The following is a 13,601-nucleotide window of genomic DNA, read 5'->3' as shown; positions in this document are numbered from 1 at the left end:
TAAAAGATTTAAAAAAAAAATCCACAACACCCTAATACATACCACACACAATTTCCAATAAGCCGGGGCACTCGACGGTATCCGTTTTTTTTTATTCCCAATTGGACCGATATCCTATTTATCAGTAAAATGTTTTTTGTTAGACAAAGTTAAATTAATGGAATTGGAAGAATTGGGTGATATATTGGTAATAAAAGACGGGACCAATTTCAAGAAACTTTAGTTGGATATGTGAAAAATGCAATCAGAGTTGCGGTGAGAGAGAGAGAGAGAGTGATGCACATCTTTTCTCATAAAAAATTCAACGTTCCGGATAGATAAATACAAAATTGATTTTTATTTTTAATGACCTTTATGTACATTGGCTGTCATTTATTCAAAAAAAAATATTTTCATTAAACACGTCCGTGTGGTACATTTAAACAAATTTTTTGCTAGAAGAAAATCTTTCAAATGTTCGATGATGTCTTTTCTCGTGCTTATTGTCATATTCCATTTACAAATTCTTATCTTAAACAAGATTGGCAGCGTGAATATCTCAATCACATTTCGAAACAAAAGCGTTAACATAAATGCGATCGTAGTCTGTGGTGGCTTAGAAGCATTTGCGGTGAACGATTCCTGGGCCAGATTCGTCATATTCTTGTTTCGAGATCCACATGGCTTGGAAGGTGGACAGTGAAGCCAAAATTGAGCCACCAATCCATACGGAATATTTACGTTCTGGCGGTGCGATGATCTTAATTTTAATGGTTGATGGAGCGAGAGCAGTGATTTCCTTCTGCATACGATCAGCAATACCTGTGCGGAATACATTCGGTTAGTAAAGTCCCATTAATGACGAACACAAAAACATTTTACCTGGATACATGGTGGTACCACCAGACAAGACAGTGTTGGCGTACAAGTCCTTTCGGATATCGACGTCGCACTTCATGATCGAATTGTAGACAGTCTCGTGAATTCCGCACGATTCCATTCCCAAGAAGGACGGTTGGAAAAGAGATTCGGGGCACCGGAAACGTTCATTGCCGATGGTGATTACTTGACCATCAGGCAATTCATACGATTTTTCCAATGAGGTTGAAGCCGATGCGGTAGCCATTTCCTGTTCGAAATCGAGGGCAACATAGCAAAGTTTCTCCTTGATATCACGAACGATTTCCCGTTCAGCAGTTGTGGTGAAAGAGTATCCTCTTTCGGTGAGAATTTTCATGAGGTAGTCGGTTAAATCACGACCGGCCAAATCCAAACGGAGGATGGCATGTGGCAGAGCATAACCTTCATAGATTGGTACGGTGTGGGAAACACCATCACCAGAATCCAATACAATACCGGTGGTACGGCCTGAAGCGTACAGTGAGAGTACGGCTTGAATTGCGACGTACATGGCCGGTGAGTTGAAAGTTTCGAACATGATCTGTGTCATCTTTTCGCGATTGGCTTTCGGATTCAATGGAGCCTCAGTCAACAGAACTGGATGTTCTTCCGGGGCAACACGCAATTCATTGTAGAAGGTGTGATGCCAAATCTTCTCCATATCGTCCCAGTTGGTGATGATACCGTGCTCAATTGGATATTTCAAAGTTAAAATACCTCGTTTGCTCTGAGCTTCGTCACCAACGTAGCAATCTTTTTGACCCATACCGACCATCACACCTGTAAAAAATTTAAAAAAATTTCCCTTGAATCACGAGGCCGTGCGATTTTCCTCTTCCGTCAATGTCTAACCTTGATGACGTGGTCGTCCAACGATTGATGGGAACACGGCACGTGGTGCATCGTCACCGGCAAAGCCAGCCTTGCACATACCCGATCCATTGTCAACGACTAGAGCTCCAGCATCATCGTCACACATTTTGGCTGATTGTTTGTTTTATCTGCTTTGAAGGAGATAAAAGGGGAATTACATCAAAGTTGACATTAAATTTATCTTCGCGACATTTTCGGAATGCTCATAAATTATGACTTCAAACAGTTCAAGAAGTTCATGCACCGCATATTCACCCGCAATCGCATCTACTTAGTAACATTCCCTCTTATTCTTTCATGATCCCCAAATATCGAAATGAATTATTTTTTCCTTATTATCCCATATTGCCTGAATAGCATGCATATACCATTCACCACAAGGGCCTGAGATGTGTGTGCGTTTGTACCGACCATTTATTGTTATATAAAATACACCCCTCGATTACATTCACAACGCACACCAAGAAACCATCCGAAAAGTCTTTTCTTCTATTCGACATGATACGCAATCTTATGCATTATGCATTGCGTTTTCCTCCGTTCTTTTTTCAGTTTTCTTAACATCGACGTGGATGTGGGTTTATGTGTGTGAATCGCGAGTGTTTTCTGCCTTTCCGGCCCTGTTTCTATTATACTATTCAACCATCTCAAACGCACACCGGGAGATAATATCTGTTGTAGCAATATAGCTCAAATACAATTACCAAAACAATGATAAATCATTAATATAAATGCTTTTATGCCGGGTTACTGGCAAACTAAAATTGATGCGAATCGTTGGTTATATTAATTTCACCATATTTGTTGTAATGGAGGTATTAAGGGGTTGCTGGATGATGTTTTGGTTTTTATTCATTTTTATATGCGAAATGACTGAAGGAAAATATGTTTTCAGAAGTTGCTGTATCTCTCGGAAGCTATTATACTCCCGAGATTAATTCCAATTGCTAAGCATAATATCCTCGTATTTATATACAACTTTGGAGACGTTGTAATTGAAATTGATTGGAATGTCTCCACTTTTCTTTAAAAGAAAGAGAAACGTTCGGAGTCCGAATGAAATTAATTAATATTTCACAATAACTCCCACCCGCATATTTTCGAATCCATTTCGGTTCGCAGTGAAATTGAATTATCTATCACCTTCCACAAGGGACCGTTTCCAATAAATTGATATAGACGTTGGAAACAAAGAAACGGGTGAAATTTTTGGTTCTTTTTATTTTATCCGTGTCAGTTAATGCGGGTGTATTGCACAGAAAGAGTTTCGGAAAACTTGTCGCACATAAATTTTCCCTTCTAATGATGTTAAATATGAAATCCCGTTTGAAAGACAATTTAAAGAAGGTTTTTCTTGGTGCGACGACACTGTTATAGAAACTCGAAATTTTTTTTATTCCCGTATACGCACAGACTCTGGCACTCAGACTTATATCACAATATTCCTTTAACCTGAGCCACAGGCAAATAGATCTCACACAACACCACCGAACTTGTTCTTCAATCACAAGAAAATATCCTCCACAGTTCACAGTCGAAATAATATCCAAATTGAAGCGAAGAAACTTTTAAAACAAACCTCGTTATTAGCACTGCAAGTTAAATATTGCTCTTCCGGTGTTTTTTCGGCGAGTAAAGTTAAAACAATTGCGACCAGACTTTTATACCAGCCACCGATCGAACAATACTGTTTTGAACTGTTACCATCAAATTATTGTTGTGTCTTTGTGTGCACCTCAAAATAGAAATCCCTTAGAAGGATCGAATCATCTTTACAATTTCAAAAATACAACGGTGCATTCGAATGCATTTTCAACATGACTGCTATTGCACCACACACAGCTATAGTATATTAAAATGCATATTTTCGTAATTGTCGTTGTTTCTAATACAAATGATGTGCGATATAATCATTCAACTGCATGTACAGATCAGGAGAACGAGTCATTTTTGGCTAGTCAAAATACAAAATTTTCATGCAAAATCTTGGCAAAGATCACATTAATTTGTCAATGTGTATTTTGGTTGCCGTATAGCTTTTTCTTATGAATACAAAAGGGCTGTCACATTTTATTTGTGTTTAGTTTTTCGAATGAAAATACTAATTTTGGTGTGCATATTCAACTTGGTTAGTGCAAAGCACGACATAAATGGTAATGATTCATTCAAATCCTCGATTTAAATTCGAAATTTTAATCGAATTGAATGATTGATTATTATGAGCAATAATAGCCTGATTCGAATACAGTCATTTCGTTAATTCATTCATTTCATTGTTTGTTTAAAAAAATAATAAAGGAAATTGTTCGAGAAGTGGAATATCTAAGTCATCTGTTATCGACAAGGATATCACCAAAATAAGCAATGAGTTCTGTCTAGACTCTCCTCATATAGAAAACATTATATTAAAGCAAATGAAGTACAAGATTTTCCATCAGACGCAGGAAGAACCGAAAACGTTGTGATTGGATTCTGGACCCGCGTTCGCTTCTGCTGTTTTTAAAAGATTTGCCAGACATTTTTAAGTGTTCCAGCTCGCTATTCGCTGATGAAATAAGGTTTTACAATATTTGCTACGCGATAAGAATGTGGAAAACCGTTTGCTTCGACTTGATCACATCGTTTTTTCAAACTCTTATTTGACTAAGATCCATCGAGAAAAATTAAATTATTTTTCTTTTGATCGATACTGGGTTCTTGTAACGACATATATTCGCGAAATAGCGAAGTGTATTTCTATTGATAGAGTAAAAGAAAAGTTGAAGATACAAAATGAATGCCGTAATACCGTTCCAGACGCTGTTCCAGCAGTAGAGCCACCAGAATGAAAGGAAAAATCTGCAATTTGACAACTTTTCTCCCAAGACTTCTGTAGACCTGTAACCGAAAAGTACTGGGTTCATATAAATGTGGAACGATAGTGGGTGAGGCTAGCTACAACAGCCCATACTCATTTCCACGGAAGATCCATGTTGAAAGGAAGTCGAACACTCCGAACATATGCTATATTTTCTGTCATACCTCTCGTAAATGTAGTTGCACCAAACAGGGCATATACTCCTCCTGTAGGTATTTTCAAGGCCGACATTGGTTCAGGATTAGAATGGTTTAAAATAATTCTTGAGTTTTTAGGGCCTCACCTTTTGAACGCTTTACACCGAAATCAAAAAATTAATCGAAAAAATGAGAGAATTGAAAGACGAGCTAACTCTCATTTAAATCGGAGGCCACTTGTTACCAAAGCAATAAAATCATCTTAAGTTTTCGCGTTACGTTACCACTCTTGAAACACAATACAATAGTTTAAACAATTGAAGTAGTAGATTCGATGAAGTGACGATATACAGCAACAGTACAACGATGGAAATTTAATTTGGAGGGTGTTCCCTATAAAATGAAATTTTCAACTTTTTTCCAGACGTCAACAGAACGTAAAGGTTTTTGTTGTCTTGCGGCCAGAAAATGCCATTACCATGTAAACAAAAATCAGTTTTTCGCACCGTACTGTATCGTTGAGAATTTTTTTGTTTAGACATGTGGTATATATTCCTCGCCTTCGGCTCGAACGACCTTCCCACACGCCTCAACAAAAAATCTCCAGACAGTAATGTCATCTCATATACCAAAACTATCATAAACTCAACAACATAATAAATGACGTCGACTTTCTCATATCACAGTATCAGTACATTGTTGCAGATGATGGGGTGTTTAGAGACTGTAGAATATAGAGTAAAGAGTATCTAATAAGAAGAAGGGTTCGTAATAAGTACATTCACGAGACATTTTCACTTTCAAAAGACACACTCTTTCGTGCATAAATGTAGGATGTTTGTAACTGAGTGAAAGTTACTTTTTCGACGATGCAACTCGAATTCCACTTTAAATTTGTCGACTCGGTACTCGGGTGACACTTCAAATTCTTGAAAAAATATCTATTCCTTTCTGTTACGTAATATGAACAACCCAGTCCGAGTATATTGCCATGCTCTTCATTTTTCTTCGATTCTCGACGGAATTGAAAAATAAACATTAAATACAACTATCGCATCGCTTGTTAAAAAGTAACCATAAAAACATATCTAATACAAAATCCGTCGGCGCTTATATGCTCAACATCAACAACAATTGAATCTTTCACGCAAAAAAAAGCAACCGCAACAAAATGTTTAATAGAGTTAATGATTTAAACTGGAAATATTTTATTCTCCCATTGGAATTCCTCTATCTTACTATTCGCATCAAATGAATGTAGTATGGTATCGTTGTATGTGTTGAACTTTAGTACTCTACGCGATGACATTAGTTGATAATGTACATTGACCATTAGAAACAATTTTTTTTTTCAAACAGTTTTAGGTTTCAGTTCATTTAAATTCTCTAATGCATGTGAAATCGGACACTCCAACGCCCGGGTAGCTCAGTCGGTAGAGCATTGGACTTTTAATCCAAGGGTCCAGGGTTCAAGTCCCTGCCCGGGCGCGATTTTTTTTTTTTTACTTGTCGGTATTCGAATAAATTCTCGCATGTAGATAAAATCAGCACATTCATCGCCCGGGTAGCTCAGTCGGTAGAGCATTGGACTTTTAATCCAAGGGTCCAGGGTTCAAGTCCCTGCCCGGGCGCAATTTTTTTTTTCTTCAAAAATTGAAAAGTTTTTTGTTTTGGTTTTCGAAAGTGATCACAATAGACGGGATAGATAAACAAGACGTGAAACATTCGAGATTTGAAATTTGAAAATTTGAAATGTATTTTAGTACTGTAGAGCTTATTAGCGCAACGATAAGTACACCTTCGATAGCTCAGTTGGTAGAGCGGTGGACTGTAGAGAAAGTGTACAAACATAGTCATCCATAGGTCGCTGGTTCAAATCCGGCTCGAAGGATCAATTTTTTTTTTTGCTGAATTGTTTCAAGTTGTTTTTCCAACTGGGAAAAGTTAGGTTTCGTCTAAAATTCCAAACAAAAACTTTCGTTGTGTGAACTAAAGTTTATTTTTATCGTGGAACTTAAAAGAACTGTTTCTGTCACGTGCCCTCAGAAAGATTTCTTTAGGTAATCGTCGTCAGACGCTTAAAACTCAATAGGCACAATTTTTAGGTGTTAATCTGGTTCTGATTTCATAAAGTTTAAAGACGCAAAGGTAATGGTGTTCGATGAGCTTCCAGTCCATTCATTATGTGGGTTAGTCAGTTCATTTAAGGTTTTAAAATTTTTAAAATTTTTGTATTTTTGTACTTTAGGTATTCGTTAACCGAGAGTGGGAAATAGGAAATTCTAACAAGAGCTCGGGTTGGAATTTCCTGTTTCCCCCAAAAGGTGAGCACAACGTTTTTCATGCTAGCTATGTGAAAATCCTTATTTTGTCCACAATGAAGTGTTTGTGAAAATGGCATTTTGTTGTTGTTCTGAGAGGCGCCATTTTAGGTCTGAAAATAATAATTTTCTCCCCTAAAATGACGGGTTCAGCCGTATTGGGTGAGAAAATGATTATTTTCTCACCTAAAATGGCTGACCACCAACACACACTATTTATTTTATTTTCTTCAAAGTGCGGATTTTCGCAAAGCGCAAGCATGAAAAACGTTGTGTTTACCTCGGGGAGAAATAGGAAATTTCACCTAGACCGAATTACGGCTTTTGGTGAAATTTCCTATTTTCTAGCCTTGGTCAACAAATAACTATTTCATATTAGCGAGGTGTGACATACAGTTTTTCTTCATGAAACAAAACACATCAATTCACCATACCATTTTTGAAAATAGAAACAAATAAAAGTAACAGTTCGATTTAGAAAAGTTCTATTTCCTATTGTCTTCAGTGAACAAATATCTATTCCAGATGTGCAAGATGTGATTAACCGATGTTCTGCACCATACACAATTGTTCAAAACAAAAACAAAGGTGACAGTTCGGGGGGAGAAAGTTTCTATTTTCTCCCCGGAACGGTTATCAGACAAGTCGTCAACAAAACGACATTTTCTCATGTGCTCAGTAAAAACCTTGATGTGATTCAACAGAGGAGCGATCGAAATAGAACGATGTTATTCAATATTGAAAAATCCACACAATTAATGTGATTGACTGTGATAAATTATAAGACGCCTGAACAATTTACTTCAAAGGATACTTGACTACTTCGTCATCGTACTCTGACACGATAATCTCGTCTGTACTAAAAAACATCGTCTCGATATTTAGTAATAGTGCCATGAAGTGTGCATTATCCAAACAAATATCATAACTGCAATTTATAATGTGTTAAACGTACAATCCGACAATTACAGATAACGTTCATGCAATCTGAACAATTCAATAAAATGCGCATACAACATTTCGATTAATCATAAGCAAGATTCTTCGCATTTATGTCGTTAATTATTTGTAATATCACGACTAGTCATCATAATTCAAAATCATAACACGAATTTGTACGTGTGCCAACAAATTATTTCATTCGGTTTCACTGAGAGATGAAATTCAACTTTAATTATGTTCCCATATTGCATCGCTCACACACATGTATTATGTTATCATACAGACAGACACACAATTTTCAACTTTTCGTGCAATATAAGTTATTAGCACTCAAGTCTTCCATACACACAGTGCCTCTCACACTAAGCCAAACGAAAATAGAACCTGAAAATATGTGTGTTTTGTTTCGACTCGGTTACATCCTAAATGGTAGAATTTGTTACCAGCAGCGGAGTTGTAGTATGTTATTTCAAATAATTTATTTATGTTAAGTTTAATGTATGTGAATAACAAATTGGAATTAATTTTGTTTTGGGAAAGGCTAATTTAATGCAAAGAAATTTCTTTTTGTCTTAAAGCGTTGCTACCATATTGTCAAGACGATGCATAAGAAGTGAAACGGTTTTTGTGTGAATTTGTTTTGTATGTCTCTATTCTCTATACTCGCCCGTCCAAGTAGTTTTAGCACTGAGGGACTATTTTGGAAAGCAGCCCACTAAAATCGGACGCATTCTTCAGTGGACTTTTTGATGGGTGCCTAGAGAGAGGTTCCTAGAAGCCAAAACGACTTTCAAAAAAATTCCTTTACTTGGGTGGCAGGAAAAGGTGAGCCGAAAAAAACCGAAAACATAAAGAAAATAGAAAATATTCGGAGGTTGAGGAAATCACTGTACGGACAAAGTATCTTTTGTAAGGATAGACGACTTGTTTTCATTGCATGAGTTAAAACATACAAAGAATCCTAAGCTGTAGCTCGTATCACTAAAGCCTCCAACGTAAGAGGTCGTGCGGGGTGTCATTATTTCGAAAGACAATGACATGATCTTCGGGACAAATGGAGTGTTATTGGGTTAAAATTCATTCACACTGAGATAAGGGTGAAAATTTGACTAATTTCTGCGAACTTCTAGAGGTTCTTTTGTATACGAAATGCAGCGGAAACCGCCGCTGGCCTCAGGTGTGCAATGACACAAACATGCATGGGTCCTGACACCTTTCAAGTCTAAATTCCCTCTACCTCTACCTCGAATAATTCCGTTTATATAAATTTCAGCTTAAAATTACCTTTGGAACATAAATTTGCTGGTACGATCGACCTGTCACATACGGCTATTCATCTGTTATCGATAACGACGACAAAAATAATGACAAGTTCTGGTTAATATGGTCCTTTATACAGTAAAATTCACGTTAAAAAAATTGAAGTACAAGATTTGAAAAACACTAGTAATAGACTCGATAGTAATGTTGGTCATTTGCTTGCCGTTTGTATCAGGTTAACCAGTGTACACTGTGAGAGTCAAACGTTTAGATTTTAGGCTAAGTTTGGGCTTAGGTCCTCTGCTGTGACATTAGGTCATACTTCGTACTTTACTTAATTGGTCTTATAGACACTGATGTATAATGGTTATTTATGAAACAAGAATCGTATGAAGGTATTTTATCGCACTAGGTGTCGATTGTCAACCCGAGGCGAAGCCGAGGTTGACCAGACATCGTGCCAAACAACAGTTTTGAAAGTTGTTTTGGCTTTTAGTTACACCAACACCTTTCTAGGCAAGTACAAAAAAGTCTACTGAAAAATGCGTCCGATTTCGGTAGGCTATTTCAATAGAATCCCTCACCGTTGCATGCAGCCAAATTGTTTTCTCCCTATCTCCGGACAACCGGTTGAAACACAATAAAATTTTTGAATTTTTCTTCTTTTAATTTTTTATCAAAAGTAAAAAACTGGCACAAGTTATCAAAGACATTCAACACACAAAAAACGACGCTACCATTAATGACAGCCGAATCGAATTTAGAAACATTTACGGTGAACGATTCCCGGACCAGACTCGTCATACTCTGCTTTCGATATCCACATCGTCTGGAAGGTGGACAGTGAAGCCAAAATTGAACCACCAATCCACACAGAATATTTACGTTCTGGCGGTGCGATGATCTTAATTTTAATGGTTGAGGGAGCGAGAGCAGTGATTTCCTTCTGCATACGATCAGCAATACCTGCGACAAATACAATCGATAAGAGACGTTATTGTGGAAAACTGATCGGTAAATTGTACCTGGATACATAGTAGTACCGCCAGACAGCACCGAATTAGCGTACAGATCTTTTCTAATATCGACGTCACACTTCATGATCGAATTATAGACAGTCTCGTGAATACCGGCTGATTCCATGCCCAAGAATGATGGCTGGAACAAAGCTTCCGGACATCGAAAGCGTTCATTGCCGATGGTGATAACTTGACCGTCAGGCAATTCATATGACTTTTCCAGTGAGGTTGATGCTGATGCAGTGGCCATTTCCTGTTCGAAATCCAAGGCAACATAGCAAAGTTTCTCCTTGACATCCCGAACGATTTCCCGTTCAGCTGTCGTGGTAAATGAGTATCCTCTTTCGGTTAGAATTTTCATGCAGAATTCGGTCAGATCTCTGCCAGCCAAGTCTAGACGTAAAATGGCATGAGGAAGGGCATACCCTTCATAGATTGGTACGGTGTGCGAGACGCCATCACCAGAATCTAATACAATACCGGTGGTACGACCAGAAGCGTACAATGACAACACTGCTTGAATTGCAACATACTGGAACGAAAGGACCGAGCGGGTCAAAATAAAAACAAAAAATTTTTAAACGATTGTGACACTCACAACTGCTGGTGAGTTGAATGTTTCGAACATGATTTGGGTCATCTTCTCCCGATTGGCCTTTGGATTCAATGGGGCCTCAGTAAGTAGGACTGGATGTTCTTCCGGGGCAACACGTAGTTCATTGTAGAAGGTGTGGTGCCAAATCTTCTCCATGTCGTCCCAATTGGTGATGATACCATGCTCAATTGGATACTTAAGAGTCAAAATACCTCGTTTGCTCTGAGCTTCGTCACCAACGTAGCAATCTTTTTGGCCCATACCGACCATTACACCTGAAAAATTACAAATTTTTTCACTTGAATCACGAGGCCGTCAGATTTTCCTCTTCCGTCAATGTCTAACCTTGATGACGTGGTCGTCCAACGATTGATGGAAAAACAGCTCTGTAACGAACAATAAAATCATCAATGCCAACACTCTTAGAACATCAATAGTTTCCAATATACCTGGGGGCATCATCACCAGCAAAACCGGCTTTACACATTCCCGACCCATTGTCGATAACAAGAGCACCAGCATCGTCGTCACACATTGTAATTGTTTTATTGTAGTTCCAAAAGCCTGTAAGACATAAACAACACCAATTAGGAACGTTCACTTAAACAAGAGATCAAAAGTTTTTTATGGTGGAAATAAGCTGGCAAAAACTTTACTGTGACTTTATCGTAGTGAGTTTTCATAATAAACAACATCCTTCCGCATCTCTACTTGTGTGTGAATGCATAAGTTGTATAAGCTTTTGAACTACACATTTCATTTGTAAGGTAAATCTTATCCGAGCAGAGAAAAAATGGGTTTCTGTAGTCCAGAAGTTATAAACGAAATTAATTTTAACGTAACATTTTCAGCTGTTTGTTTGAATTTAAGAGGCACAGTTGGTGGAGTGATATTTTGAAAGGATCTCAAGACTATTTAAAGACGTTGTATTTTAGGTCAAATCTAAACTTTATACGGTCGATGGAACTAACAAATGGTCGAGCATAGTCCATCTCTCTGAGAACTGTGCTGTAATTTCAATCAAAATTGTAGCGCAATTTCACAGACTAATAGATTGTTAACGAAGAGATATTTTGGCTCAAATAAACGTAACTGGCCTTGAGGAGAGAAGGAAATTTAATTTAGACTAGTTATATTAACTTGCCTTGGGAATATGTGAAAAATTTATGTGAAAATATGCAATGACAAGTACCCTAAGACAAGTAAAAATTAACTGGTCTTCGGAACTCTCGCTCTGATCATAATTTCAAATTTCGATTTATTTTCATTCAATTTGTGACATTGCTCTCAAGGGCAGTTTTTAACTGATGTTCGCTCTCCGTTAACAGTCTACAAGAGTGTTAAACGAGCGGAAAAAGGAAGAAAAAGAAAAATTATTCAACTGGTCTCGATGGGTGAAATGTCAAAATTTGAATCTACGGGTTCAGTTAACTATACAGTGTTCAAAGAGCGTAAAAACAGGGGAAAAAACCAGTTAAATTAACTGATCTCGATGGGTGATACGTCAAAGTTTATATGTTAAAAGGGGAAAAAACCAGTTAATTCAACTGATCTCGATGGGTTATATGTCAAAATGAGAACTCTCTTTGAACACTGTATAGGAACAAACCAGTTAATTTAACTGAGTTCGATGGGGGCACACCGGCACATCCTATTTTAATTCTCTTTAAACACTCTATACAAACCTCCTCATTTCGACAATGACCAGCGTATTCGATAACTTTGTCTGTCCTAACATGTAACACCCGATTTCAAAATATTGAAACAAAATTGCGGTCCTCATTACCACTATCCTTGACTAAATTCCCCTTCAAATTTGTATTCCAAACAGACGTTCCGTTAATATATATATGAAATGGAAGGAACATTTTTGAATACAAACTGAACTGTCTGCAAATTGAAAGGATTAACTTTATTGATCGTATCAGATAAGATATTATATCCAATTACATTTTATTCCATGCGGCACAAACACTTAAGTTTATGAGAAAGTTTTGATTTTGATATGTAAGCAAGCAAGTTGCCATTAAAGTTCGAAAACTTTGCAAAACTATGATAATTCACTTCCATTAATTTCTCTGCTCAACATTGTAAGATTTTCGTGCTTATAGACGAAACAAATTATTTATTGTATTACGTATCGTCGAAGTTATAAATCCCATATTACAATCCACTTGACTGACAACTAAAACTCTCTTATAATACGAAGTAATAATTAACAAACCTTGAAAAATAAACTTTTGATAAATCAATCAACCACTCTGGAAGTTATTACACGGATAATACTTTGACAAAGTAGAAATAATTTGCACTATTATGTTATACGATTGATTGTTCTTCCCGACGTATTATTAATTTATTGAACGTTCGATAACTTTATACCGTCTAGTCGCACCGGACACAAATCAATCCCTTTTATATTACGAGCACTTAGCGATCTGGAAATAGTATCGATCCTAAAATGGACCGATTTCAATGAATGCATTTTCGAATTACAAAATCGTTTCAAAAATAAAATCACAATAAAATGTAGTGTGTTTATCACTCGGGTACATTTTTCTATGCAGTGCAATTAAGACAATGCCAATTAAATGGTGTCCCTTTGATGAAAAGAAATCGTTGGCAGGTGTTTTTGGTTGTTTATTCATAGGTAAAGGCGAATACGGGAAGATTTGTGGCAGTCTTTACTGGATAATGGGTGACTAATTTAGTGTTCGA

At 37.1% G+C, this 13,601-nt stretch overlaps 2 protein-coding genes and 3 non-coding genes across 6 annotated transcripts; 3 read left to right on the top strand and 2 right to left on the bottom strand.

The window, feature by feature from the left end:
- Positions 1-311: 311 nt before the first annotated feature.
- LOC119072263 (actin, indirect flight muscle-like) lies at positions 312-3,476 on the bottom strand. Of its 2 annotated transcripts, none has more exons than XM_037177452.1 (4): positions 3,332-3,476; positions 1,732-1,880; positions 862-1,659; positions 312-801 (listed from the first exon to the last, which is right to left on the bottom strand). In XM_037177452.1, the coding sequence occupies exons 2-4, from the start codon at positions 1,856-1,858 to the stop codon at positions 596-598; spliced, it is 1,131 nt and encodes a 376-aa protein (XP_037033347.1). In that variant the 5' UTR covers positions 1,859-1,880; positions 3,332-3,476; the 3' UTR covers positions 312-595. The 2 variants fall into 2 exon arrangements, with proteins under 2 accessions (XP_037033347.1, XP_037033348.1); XM_037177453.1 differs by having other exon boundaries at positions 340-801; positions 1,732-1,883; positions 3,332-3,440.
- A 2,685-nt stretch (positions 3,477-6,161) lies between these two features.
- On the top strand, positions 6,162-6,234 carry Trnak-uuu. Its single transcript has one exon. It is a non-coding gene; the product is annotated as a tRNA-Lys (tRNA).
- Positions 6,235-6,304: 70 nt separating this feature from the next.
- On the top strand, positions 6,305-6,377 carry Trnak-uuu. The gene has a single exon. It is a non-coding gene; the product is annotated as a tRNA-Lys (tRNA).
- A 166-nt stretch (positions 6,378-6,543) lies between these two features.
- Trnay-gua lies at positions 6,544-6,637 on the top strand. The gene is made up of 2 exons: positions 6,544-6,580; positions 6,602-6,637. It is a non-coding gene; the product is annotated as a tRNA-Tyr (tRNA).
- Positions 6,638-9,914: 3,277 nt separating this feature from the next.
- Positions 9,915-13,372, bottom strand: LOC119072264 (actin, indirect flight muscle-like). The gene is made up of 6 exons (XM_037177455.1): positions 13,108-13,372; positions 11,333-11,447; positions 11,229-11,269; positions 10,887-11,158; positions 10,295-10,820; positions 9,915-10,235 (listed from the first exon to the last, which is right to left on the bottom strand). Exons 2-6 carry the CDS (start codon positions 11,416-11,418, stop codon positions 10,030-10,032), a joined length of 1,131 nt encoding a protein of 376 aa, XP_037033350.1. The 5' UTR covers positions 11,419-11,447; positions 13,108-13,372; the 3' UTR covers positions 9,915-10,029.
- Between the last annotated feature and the right edge of the window lie 229 nt (positions 13,373-13,601).

This window comes from Bradysia coprophila (assembly GCF_014529535.1).
Source record: "Bradysia coprophila strain Holo2 chromosome IV unlocalized genomic scaffold, BU_Bcop_v1 contig_81, whole genome shotgun sequence".
Classification (NCBI taxonomy): Eukaryota; Metazoa; Arthropoda; class Insecta; order Diptera; family Sciaridae; genus Bradysia; species Bradysia coprophila.
Note: the sequence above shows the minus strand (reverse complement) of the source record. Positions and strands in the feature narration are given on the sequence as shown.

What these genes read in the sequence shown, in the direction of transcription:
- LOC119072264 (XM_037177455.1), bottom strand. Translation starts at nt 11,418, where the DNA reads ATGTGTGACGACGATGCTGGTGCTCTTGTTATCGACAATGGGTCGGGA. An exon ending in GCTGGTGATGATGCCCCCAG is followed by an intron (nt 11,270 to 11,332) that starts GTATATTGGAAA and finishes TGTTCGTTACAG; the next exon opens with AGCTGTTTTTCCATCAATCG. An exon ending in CATTCAACTCACCAGCAGTT is followed by an intron (nt 10,821 to 10,886) that starts GTGAGTGTCACA and finishes CTTTCGTTCCAG; the next exon opens with TATGTTGCAATTCAAGCAGT.
- LOC119072263 (XM_037177452.1), bottom strand. Translation starts at nt 1,858, where the DNA reads ATGTGTGACGATGATGCTGGAGCTCTAGTCGTTGACAATGGATCGGGT. An exon ending in TGGACGACCACGTCATCAAG is followed by an intron (nt 1,660 to 1,731) that starts GTTAGACATTGA and finishes AATTTTTTACAG; the next exon opens with GTGTGATGGTCGGTATGGGT. An exon ending in TGGTACCACCATGTATCCAG is followed by an intron (nt 802 to 861) that starts GTAAAATGTTTT and finishes TATTCCGCACAG; the next exon opens with GTATTGCTGATCGTATGCAG.